Source organism: Archocentrus centrarchus, chromosome 23 (assembly GCF_007364275.1).
Source record: "Archocentrus centrarchus isolate MPI-CPG fArcCen1 chromosome 23, fArcCen1, whole genome shotgun sequence".
NCBI classification, from domain to species: Eukaryota; Metazoa; Chordata; class Actinopteri; order Cichliformes; family Cichlidae; genus Archocentrus; species Archocentrus centrarchus.
In genome coordinates, this window is record NC_044368.1 from 12,150,556 (window position 1) to 12,163,392 (window position 12,837).

The window sequence follows — 12,837 nt, forward strand, 5'->3', positions numbered from 1 at the left end:
TAAGCATAGGTATATATAAACATAGCAGAGTGCACAAGCAGTGTACACAAGGAGAGAGATCAAAGTCATTGAGTTTGGCTTTTCCTTAACAGTGAGACACATTGGGTTACTTAGAGACCTCTTTGTGTGTGCATGTGTTTGTATGTGTGTGTGTGTTTGGGGTGGGGGTAGAGAGACAGTGTATGCCCTAATATGGGTGCGGCAAGGAGCAGGCCTGTCGCGTGGAAGACGGGATGTAGATGAGGAAAGAGTGAGAGCAAGATGGAATAAGAGAGGAGAGACACAGAGGGCTTTTATTTGGAACGGTCCTTCAGAGGGGAGTGACCTCATTATTTTGGGCCTCAGAGAAAGAGAGAGAGAGAGAGAGAAAGAGAGAGAGGAGAGCTACAGATAAAGAGAAAGAAAGGGAGAGAGTGTGAAGGAGAGATAGAGGAGGTCTGGTTTTCATCAACACAATTACAAACTGCCACTGCCGTCACCTCCCTCCACCTTCTTCTTGCCCTCCCTCCTCTTCTATTCTTACCTTCCTTTCTTACTTTGTTCCCTTCCTGTCTTCCCGAGTTCTGAGCTGCATATCAAATTAGTCTAGACTCCAGGCCTCAAAGTATAATGTAAACAATGACTTGGGCTGTCAAAACCTCAAATCCTGAAGACAAACCAAGAGCAAAGTCATACATATTAGCTGACACTAACATATTGCATCATACAATGAAAGCACCCCCACCCCACCGAGAGAATGGGGTTTAATTATTAACTGCACTGATTCTGACTGCTGGACTTGGAAATGGCAGTCTGGCATTTCTGTAACAACTGGTAAATGAAAATCACTGATTTATTTTTGAGAAGACATATGGCTGTCTACACCATATGGAAAATAAGAATAAAATGCAGATTGAAATGGCCAAACAATAATAATTTCAGAACGAAATGACAAAAGTAAAACACTGCGAGATGTCCACAATAATGGATTACTATACTTGTATGAATCTAAAATTTTGGAGAGGCTGCAGGTGGAATTTCACAGTGCCATGCAATGTACACTCACCAGCCCCTTTATTATGTATATCAATTGCTCACAAATATCCAATCAGCTAATCATATGACAGCCACTCAGTGCATTTAGGCATGTAGACGTGGTAAAGGCAGCCTGCTGAAGTTCAAATCGAGCATCAGAAGAAAGGTGATTAAAGTGACTCACATGGTTGTTTTATGCTAGATGGGCTATTTCAGAAATTGGTCATCTGCAGGGATTTTTCCATACAACCAGCTCTAGGATTTACAGACAATAGTCCCAAAGAGAAATGTCTTGTTCATGCTAGAGATCAGAGAATGGCCAGACTGCTTCAAGCTAATAGGAAAGCAATAGTAACTCAAATAGCCATTTGTTACAACTAGAAGAGGATCTTTGAATGCACAACATGTTAAATCTTGATGCCACTGGATGCCACTCATCTCAGCTAAGAACAGGAAACTGAGGCTACAGTCACATGGGCTCACCAAAATTGGAAAATTGGAAACATGTTGTCTTGTCCGATGAGTGTTTCGGCTGCAAGTTTCAGATGGTAGGATAAGAATTTGAAGTAAACAACATTAAAGCATGGATTTGCCCTGTGTCAGAGGTTCAGGCTGCTGGTGGTGTAATGGTGTGGAGGATATTTTCTTAGCACACTTAGTACAAATTGGGCATCTTTTAAATGCCACCGCCTACCTGAATATTGTTGCTGACCATGGTCATCCTTTTATGACCACAGTGCACTCATCTTCTGATAGCCGTTCCCAGCAGGATAATATACCATGCCACAAAGCTCAAATCATCTCAAACAGGTTTCTTGAACATGGCAGTGAATTCACTGTACTCATTGAACTGACTGATCTCCACAATCATCAGATCTCAGACAAATAGAACAGATTTGGGATGTGGTGGAAAGGGAGATTGATGTACAGCCAACAAATCAGCAGTACCTGTGTGATGCTATCATGTCAATATGGACCAAAATCTCGGAGGAATGTTTCCAGGACCTTGCAGAATTTATGCCATGTAGAATTAAGGCAGTTCTGCAACTTAAAGGGAGTCCAACCCAGCACTATCACCTACCTAATAAATAGTTGTGATCAGAAATCTATATACAGTCAGAATCGGCCTGAATGTTCTGGTAATTTTGGGCTTTTAGTGATTTCTTTGAACTGTTCTTTTTCCAGGGTGGAATGACTGTGCAGCATACATCTTTAATAAGTTTTAAAAACAAGAATTGAGTGCACAAGTTTGAATTTATGTTGGATTCTTCCTAATCTACACAGGGTCAAAAGCTTACATACAGACTCAAATATATACATAAACTCACTTAAATCTTTTAATAAGTGGTGGTAAAAGTTCTAAAATGTCTTTTAACTTGACAAGGCCATGGCCTATTAAGTTTTCGTTCTTGATTTTCATTGACTACAACTGGTAGTTTCTCTTTGCCAGCATAAAAAGGATTTGTTTGACAGCACTCATTAGATTAAAAAAATATTCAGATCAATGTGAAAGTCCAAGAAACTCAGTGAAGATCTAAGAAGGAAAACTGTAGATTCCAAGATAATCAGTTCAAACAACTGTATGTAAGTACAAGTTATTCAGATGTGTCACCAAAGTCTGCCAAAGTATGGAAAATGACCCAAACTGTCACCCTCAGGTGAGAGGAAATTGGTTAGGATGTTCAGGAGCAACCCTGCCATGAACTGGAAACTGATGGAACATCAGTGTCACTGTCCACAGTGTAGCAAGTTTTATTTTGCCAGGAACTGAGAGGATGCAAAGCAAGACAGAAGCTCCTGCTCCAAAATCAAGACCTTCAAGCTTGACTGAAATTTGCAGCCGCCCACATGGCCAAGCGAAATACCTTCTGGTTTTATGGTCAAACAAGACAAAGATAGAGCTATGTGGCCACAGTGACAAAAGGTATGTTTGGAGAAGTAAAGGTGAGGCTTTCAAACCTAAGAACACTACCAGTTGTCAAGCATGGTGGTGGTAGCATCATGCTCTGGGGCTGTTTTGCTGCTAGTGGTACTGGTTCACTGCACAAATTGGATAGAATAATGATGGAAGACTACCTCCAAATTCTTCAACTTCACCTCAAATCAACAGCTACATGGTGGAAACTTAGACATAGTTGGGTGTTCCAACAGGACAATGATCCCAAACACACATCAGAATTTGTTTTGGAATGGATAAAGTGGGCTAACATTACACTTCTGGCCTTCCCAAAACCCTGACCTCAACCATATTGAAAATTTATGAACTATGCTTAAAAGCCAGGTCCAGGAAAAACAACCAATTAAAATGAACTCTGCTAATTCTGCCAAGAACAGAAGAAATCATTAAAAGCCCCAAACTACTGTGACGTTCATGTCCACGATGAGTGAATGTAGACTTCTGACCACAATTGTATTTAATGTTTCAACCCCAACCCCACACCAAGGCCTGCAGATTTACAGCCTTATAGTTACACATTTAGTCTTTATAAGTGTGGTTTAGATGTCAGTTAAGAAATGGGGGAGTCTTGACAAATACATTATGAAATTCACAGAACTAAAAATCATCCCAACAACTTTAGCAATCATACTACCTATGCTATTGATAAACCTGCTGTGTGTGGTCTCACTAGAAAAAGACCTCCTATTCATATTAGAGCCTTAACTAAAGAAAAGCTCTATAAAGACACAAAAGAGCAAGACGGAGAAAAAAATCTTCAGATTAATATGACGAAGCAAATGTTTTGTTTATGTTTGGATTAAGAATTGACTCTTGAACATCATCGGCCACAAGATCATTCAGCTCATTCAGCTTGGGACCAAAATGCATCAAAGTTAATCACTCACCCTTCTACCAAGGGCTCATTAAACTCACTTCAGACATGTGGGGACCCACTGAAAAATAGGCCTGTGACTCATTCTGCATTCCTGACCCATAATTTAAAAAACCCTTGAGGTCTGCTTCCATCAACATGATAATAAATCTACTGTCTGCTGTGCTGTTGAGAGCAAAACAACACTTGGAGGAAATTCTGGAGGTCTGAACCAAGACTATTCATAACGTACATTAATTAGCATAACAACAATAGCAATATGCATCTTTAAGAGCATAGTAGAGAAGAAATATCACTGGGAATGAGTTAGTATTTTTGCTCCAAGCTAACTGACAGTTCTAAAATGAACAACAATAAATAAAATTGAAATCAACATCCAGGCAGCTGAGAGGTTTTTACAGCTGATATGATGTAGTATTTACCTTGGTGCTGCCCTCTGAGGCACTATGAAATTTCAGAGACCATTAAATATATATATATATATATATATATATATATATATATATATATATATATATATATATATATATATATATATATATATATATATTAGGGGTGGGACTCGATTAAAAAAATTAATCGAATTAATTACAAGCTTTGTAATTAATTAATCGAAATTAATCGCATTTTAATCGCATTTCAATATTTGACATGATAAATGTTAATTTAAGTTTAGTTGATTAATAAATCAATATACATAAGCTTAAACTTCAAAATTTTGTTTATTTTCCCACCAGTCTACTACACAGACCGATGAAAGGTGGAAGTGCTCCTGTGATAAGCAAACTCCTGAAACTAAAGTTAAGCATCATAACTGGATAGTTTTATTCAACATTAATGTCTCACTTGTTATAGTTGGAAATTAATCATTCTCTCAGCTGTATTCCTTGATGTTGAAATGTGTTATGCTTGTTTTAACAGCTTATTTTGAATTAAAGACTTAAAATTAAACCACAAAAAGGAGAAAAAGTTCGTTCTCCGTTTAACCAGCTGCTTTTACACAGCTGTGCTTCACACTCACGGTTGCTAGCCGACATGAGCTGCGCAGAGGTGATGGCAGGTGACGCTGATATGAAGGCTAGCCGCTCACTTCCGGCCTTTGCGGTCTTCGTGGGCTACGAAAGACGTGGGCCGGGTCCTTCGCAGGATGCGGCCCCTAATTTGGACATTGTGCGTCGATATAATCTGTATGCCGGGAACTCGTGCACTGAGAAACGTTCCACGGTGCAAAGTGCGATTAAAATGCGTTAAAATTTTTAACGCGTTAATTTCCCCGTAATTAATTAATCGAAATTAACGCGTTAAAGTCCCACCCCTAATATATATATATTCAGCATTCTGATGGGCTAATGGTTTTACTTAGGACAAAATTTCACTCTGGGACTGTGTCCAAGTACACACCTGGAAGCTGTTATTTCCCGTTTCTCTCTATACAGTTAGTTTACATAAACACCACATACAGTTCACAATAACTCTGATAATGGCTTATCTTGACAAAGCCTAATAAGGAACGTGGAATATACTGATATTATCAAGGAAAGCAAGCTCAGCACTGTTATGCTTTACGCTGATTTCCCGATATCTGGTTTCCTGATTGAGTTTCAACATGCATACAAGCAGTGCAGCCCCTCATGTGACCCAGTGAAATGTATTAGCGTTTAATCGGGAATTGTGTGTGTCTCTGCATGTGTTTGTAAATGCACTAAATAACACCTTCTGAAAACTACTACTTAGTGTGATTTCATATAGAGAACATGGTAGTTAGGTCGATGTCTCTCTCGCTGACCTTGCAGTGTGCAGGTAATGCTTTCATGCTATAATTGCACAGCCCACAAGAGTACTGTGTGTCTGTGTTTTAGTCCTTTATCATTTGTGTTCAAGTGCGTGTGTGTTCTTCAAGAGTGTTGCTGTGTGTTCTCTAATCTGAGTGTGTGCTTGTGTGAGCTTAGACAGGCCCCATTGACCTGTTGAGAGCAGCAGCTGTTGTCATGGTAACAGAGGAGGAAAAGAGGAGGATTTCGGATCTCTCTATCTCCAGAGACAGAGGTACTCACAGAACACAGGACATGCACGCATAAAGCCTCAAAAATATAAACAAAACATACAACAGAGTGCGCACAGTCAACCGCATGCTAATGTTCAACTGCATGCCCACCCTGCAGTTATGAAGGACATCCCATAGCAGGGAGGTTAAATGGAAAAGCAGATAAACAAAGAGTTGATCTTAATGGTGTTAATTGTGTTTTTTCCATGTTACGTCGTGACTCAAAGGCCATGCCTTTTTAGCTGCAATTTTCTTTAAGAGCACATCTTAATGTCCATCTTCGTTCTGTCACCTCTCCATTGCTCTCTTCCTTCCCACGCTTTAGAGCAGTTTAAATTAATGATTCTAGGAATTGTGGGTAATGATCTGAATGCTCATCAGTCACTGGGTGAGACTGTTCCAGCAACCCTCGGGGTTTATTCACGCTTTTCACTTTTATTTTTCAGCTTCTGCACAGCTAGACAGTTGGTAGGCTACTGACATGATAACGACACATAATTAGAACTACACGAGGCGACCATCAGGAAGACTGTTCACATTTACTGTTTTGATAAACACCAAACAGACTCTATAAAATAGGTCTGATTCCACTTTCATGAATTCATGTCAAATGAGCAAGTTGCATGATGGATGGAAACCATGAAAATGGAAACGCTCATTCAAGGACTTTGATTTTCACATTAAACTAAGCAAAACATAAACAATTTTTTCTTTGCATCTCTTTGATAAATATACATTAGATTACTCCTGCTGTAATGTCACCTCAGACTATAACAATGGCCACTGTATCACGTTAGGGGATTACAGTCATAAGACTTGCTTTTTGATGGCTGGCAGACTTGACAGACGCGATGTTGCTCCATGATTATTCCTGTTTCCTGGCGTTCACAACATTTGTGTCACAGTTGGAAAGGAGGCTCTAGCTAGCAAATTCCAGGACAAGAATAAACAGATGATGGCAACCAAAGGGGTGTGCCTTGTAATTCCACCTAGCTAAAGCTGGAATATCCTCCCTCTTTTTTTTTGCCACGTGCATAGTTGTACAAAGCACAGTTCTCAACAGGTGGCAAAGTGCTCTGTGCCCATATAACACAAGCAAGGGACCCATTGTGGATACCACAAAAGCATCTAGTGTAACATACTAATCTTTCTGTCTGGATATCATAAGGCATCCCAGATTCAGCAATGTTTCTTGTTCATTATGAGATACTATGAAAGATAAAACCATCAGCAGTCGTGCACAATCTGATCATGCAGTTCTGGCAAGTAGTCTGACCCCGGTAATTGAAGAAATCTTTTCAGTTTATCACATTACCAGTTAAAATCACATATAACCAAATTTATTTTAAGCATAATGAGGACTTTTTTTTAACTCAATAAAAACACTCAAAACAATATTTGGTGTTATTGTGGTATGTGCATTTAAGGATTAGCTTATAGTGTGAATATGTGAGGTCCTTTGTGCAGTGCAGTTATAGCAGAACATGTTTTTTCCTTGATACATCCATTAGAGCTTATAGTATTCTGAACACTGATTTATTATGATTTGATAATTCGTTAATGCAGCCCACTCAAGAACATGCATTAAAACACACACTTCTAGCTCATCTATTTTCTCAGCAGTGTGCTCTCTCTGCCTTCCTTACTCTCTTCCCTCATGATCCCTCTATTCTCCATTCACACCTCTACCTCCTTCCCTCCACTCCACTCATTATTTTCTTGTTTACCCTTCCCATCCTCCCCTCAATCCCTCACTCCCGCATCCCTTCTCCGTTACTCAGCTCCATTATCTCTCCTGTCGACATCAATGTCCTGCCCACATCCCTTCCTTTCTCATTTCCCTGACCCCTCCTCTTCCTCTCCTTCTGTTCCTCTCAGAACCGTGTACAATTGTGCTCTTGCTGAGTCGAGGCTTATGTGGACATGCACCTATTATTGATTACTTTGAGTGTGACACATGCCATTTCTGTCTCTCTCTCCCGTTCCCCCTCTCTTTCTCACCCTGAGGGAGAACCAAGTCATTATTTTCAGGAACTTAAAAATAGAATTAAAAAAGAGGAGAAGAAGGGTTGAAAGGAACAGTAGGAATTAGGGATTTGGGTGGACAGAGGGAGGGATGGATATTAAATGTTGCGTGAGACTCCTAGGTGGAGGATGGAGGGAGCAAATAATGAATAGAGGAATGATGGACCTGGGGGACAGAGGATGAACACACTTTGAAATAGCAAGGGGAGAGGTGTGAAGGAGGGATGAAAATGAGACAATTTGTTTTATCCTCCTGTGAGAAAACAGAAAAAAGAATGTAAGATGAAAGAGAAGAGTAGAAAAAGAAAGAGGGAGAGGGAGAAGGGCAGACAGAGGAAGGGGCGAAGGGATAAAGACGACTGACTGGAGAGGGAAAATCACACTTATTGAGAGCTAGAGGACAGGGAGAGATTGATTAAAGCCCCATACGGATGGGATTATCATTATGGGGGGGAGGCAGGGGATGAAATATTCTCTGTGGACCATGGAAATTTTTACTCATTGTCCTGGAAGGAAATTTTAAAGTTAAAATTACAGGATGGTAATGGACATTGAATAGGACAAAAAGGCCCAAAAGACATACATAAATCCACTTAGAAAAAACAGAAAAGGACACTTTAGCATCACAAATTTATCTTTTCTTCAGTATCAAAGTAATCCTGTGATAGCTATATGTAAATCCATCTGTACATTATGAACTGCTAATTAAGCATACTGGAATGGAATCTATTTGACATAATGTAAATTAATACAGGATAAAAAAAAAATAGTGGCAGGAACAGCCTGCAGCTGATATTACAACGGCCCATTAAAGACCTATCTCTTGGGGTTAAAAGACTACCTTCTTGTCATCTTGCTTTTCTACACCCTCTTCTATCTGCATCTCTCCATGCATCATGTCCATCCAATTTGTCAAAAATACAGGATGAAATATAGCTGCAGCAAAGACTGTATATAAAAGATGGCTGTAGCTTCTATGCCTGAGAAGTGGCGCCAATGCAGAAGTGCCTTATACCTGTATTATTTCAAGTGGCCAGCAGGGGGTGAATCTTTCAGTATATAGAAGTCTGTGGGAAAAACAGCACTTGGTTCCCTTACTGTATGACCTCAGTAAACACTTTGTTCATGAATTTATGGGCTCATATTGCTAGTTTCCCATTCGTGTCCAAAATAAAATATAAAGCAGGATATGCTTCACTGGGAGCCTGCATTATAGCTCAGTTTCTCAGAGTCACCCCTTGCTCACTATGTGCAGTTTTAAAACTCCAAAATGCCAACAGCAATAAAGCTCAGCTTGAGGCTTCACAATGGGACTTTACTAACCAGTGGGTGAGGTCACAGTGGCTACATCAATCTTTCAAAAGTCTATGGTTTGCATATATGGTTGTTATAGTATTAAAGAAATCCTCTGCCCATGGTTTGTTAAAGGATACTTCCACTCTACGATGCTAATGCAAGCCCTGCGGATGGGATTCTTGAGTGTGAGGCAGAGTAGGGCCCGTGGCGGCCTTGTGGCTGTCGCTGTGGTTTGTTTCTTGGGTTTAGCGGTGTAGTGCTGTCTCTTCCTCTGCGTGGAGCTGGCCGTAGAGATGGGTCCACGCCCTCCTGACCCAAGCCCTGCCCCTCCACCCGATGCGGCACCCATCATCTTCGCCTGCCGTGCCGCATCAATTGCCGCCTGCCAGCTCAGGGCTGCCCCTTGTGTGGGGATGTGCTCCGGAGCCAGGCCAACCACACCCACTCCGTGGTTGACCCCACCTCCTCCTCCACCACGGTCGCCATGGCTAGTGCCGCCACTGTGCTCATTGGTCAGACCAGGTGGAGCAGGTCGAGGAAGAGGGGGAGGGGGAGAGTAGTCGGAGCCTGGAAAAAGAGAGAAAAGAGAGAGGAGACTGGAAGTTAGCCACATAAGCTCATAGATTACTTATAGAAGTGATCTGCTTCACAACATCACACATGATTTCTTAAACCTGACACTTTGTCAGTTTGATGGTTTGTTAGATTATTTTGAAGAGGCCGTTTGAACCATAAACTTATCAGTTATTGTGCTCTGTGCTTTATATTTCTGTTAGTCATCAAGTCCAACAGAGCTAACCTCAACCAAAAGTCTATGGTCTAAGCAATGCTGCATGTCATCTCATCTAGTCTTTCTGTCTTCATCATCAAATTTAGCACTTGAACTCTGAAAGACTTGGTGGCACTTAGTGCTGCTTGTGTGAAACTGGAGCCCTGCAATCAAGAGTTTAAAAATCTCTACTTAAGGGGGTACTGAGAGGGAAACAGTTCTTTTAGTGCAGCTGTAGAGAACTAACATGCTTATAATGGCAGGGCCCCCAGTTTGAAAGACTGCTACACACTGATTCCATGACGAGGAAAATGCAGAATGTGTTCAGGTCTGAGAAAAACAAGACTGAAACCAACAAATGCTTGTAGTAGAATAAAAGATAAAAAATAATGTTAGAAAGAAATTAGAGACAGAATTACAATAATCTCTGTGAGATTACATAGTTTTACCCAAACAAATCGTGGGAATAAGGCTCTGTAAAACTAAGACAGCGGATTAACCATACTGTATGCTTAGCCAGATTAAAGACCGTTATAATATCCTCTCAGCCCTCCTTCCCTCTGACATCTGAACAAATGTTCCCACCATGCATATAGATTACATGCTGAAATTATATGTTAACAATATTATTCACACAAAAGCCAATCATGCAAGCGCCCATGGAATTTTTCCACAGATGGAGAAGAGCAACAGTGCTTTGCAGAGACAAGGGTACGTTTGTGAAACAAGTAGTCAGAACTACTACTGTGTTTAATGATTAAAAATAAATTTTAAAATTTTGAAATTGCTTGAATAAAAATGATTTTGTTCATGTTTATACCATGTACATAATTACAAACTGGATTATATATCAGTATCTGGATGTTGCAGTGTCATACAGTAGATCAATTGATCCTTTGGGCATAACTAATGCACAATGGAAATAAAAACATTATACTATCATAATATTGGTAGATTTACCAATGTCATATTTGTAAATCTCATAAAGTGCAAATCTTTTACAAGAGAAAGAATACAAAACTCAAAGAACCCCTGCAAAGTGAATCCATCCTGTGCTGTTACAGATAAGGAGACAGAAAGACGGAGAAAGAGGAAAATGTGAGTGGGTTCAGAGAGAGGAGGAGGAGAGAAGTAGATTTATCCTACAATTATAGGGCATTCACAATGTCTGCTGGAATCCTGTTCCTCTCACTTCACTGCTACAAGGTTCTACATATGCTGACTGGGCGATGGCCCGAGGGAACAGTACATCAGATCCTGAGAACTATAGTGCCTATAATACATGCACAGAGTGCCCATACATATATCCCCTTATCATCTGCAAGTGCTGCTTTCTATATCAGTCACACTAGAGTAAAAGTAGGACAGCAACAACCTTGTGACTAGGAAAAATGAGTGGTTGCCTGGTGATTGCACTGATTTATTTATTTTTTTCATTCAGCGATTGAATGCAAGTAGTTGCAGTGATCAGCTGGTTGCCCAGAGGTTGAGTCTGACTTGGACTGACTGCAATCACTCTCAGAAAGATTGGCAAAGGTTTGAAAATAATTGCCATCTACTTTATAAATGCAAACTGATTGGCAGCATGTTGCAATCAATCTGAATCAGTCTGTCAATCGCAAACTGATAGCAGACTAATAGCATCTTATCACTGTCTTGATGACAAAACTCACTTTGAAGACAGCAGCTGTCTGCAAGTGGTCACAGACCAGGTCACCATCTTCAAAGCAACCATTTCAAAGGCAACAAGATTGTAAGTTTATTGCACATGGTCACAATCACTGTTTTTCCTAATGTGACTATAACATCAGCCACAGAATTTGACTCGTCACGAATAACTTAGAATGGTGCTGGAAATTATCATATGGTTTTTTAGCAATGTAAAATGTAATCAATTGTTCCTTACTAAAAATATATTAAAAATGCATTACTAAACTTGCTAATTACTTAATCAGTATAATTAGTTCCCTACTTTTCTTTCCCTCTCTTGTTAATCCATGCACCATGCCTCTAACAGCGACTCTTAAGCCACAACAAACACTGAATCTTCTAATGTATCAGCTACCGGTCTCACATACTCCCATAAAAATAGGAGTACGACAGTGCTCATGAATTTAAATAGTACCTTTTAGATCCAGAGAGCTTCAAAGAGTTATATAAATATGCTTCAGATGATAACTTTGTTAGGCCTTAAATTTAAATATTAGGTAAGTACATATGCTCATAAATGAGAACAGCAGGACTTGTTACAGAATTCGACTTATTGTAGTGAGAAAAGTGCAAGTGTTACAAAATAAACCGAGTCATGTGACAATAAGCCAACATTCACAGGAGAAATACAAGAGAAATGATGAGATGGCACTCGGAACGTCTCTGAAATTAGAAATTAATCAAGCATAAAATTCAACCACTAAAACTATTGTTTTTAAGGTGGTTACTATTTTTTCTGGGGGTTTTTTTCAAAACAGAAAATTTGAAAATTCATGGATAACAACAGTAATTATATTTTATCATTAAAAATATCATTTTGATTAAAGGGCATACACATACTGGTAGAGTAAGCACAGAAACGTAAAAAATAATTTTGGTTATTATTACCAATACTGTTAATTTAGGGCAGTTATGGCCACCATGAAACACCATAACCAAGTGGCTGGCATAGTATACAGGAACATCTGTGCCGAGCATGACCTGGAAGTCCCGAGGTCAAAATGGGATACACCCCCACTGGTGGTAGAGAATGACAGAGCTAAGATCCTGATTTCCAGATGCAGACGGACAAACTGGTGAAGGCTAAACATCCAGACATGGACAAACAGAGGAAGGAAGCCAGAGTGATAGATGCTGCGATACCAAGT

General features: G+C 39.9%; 1 protein-coding gene across 1 annotated transcript in view; it reads right to left on the bottom strand.

Annotated features, from left to right (window-relative positions):
- Positions 1–12,837, bottom strand: part of cacna1c (calcium channel, voltage-dependent, L type, alpha 1C subunit) — a 207,622-nt gene that overhangs the window by 143,780 nt on the left and 51,005 nt on the right. The window contains exon 2 of the mRNA XM_030720526.1: positions 9,348–9,777. Coding sequence (XP_030576386.1) covers positions 9,348–9,777 — 430 coding nt within the window. The remainder of the gene's footprint in view (positions 1–9,347; positions 9,778–12,837) is intronic.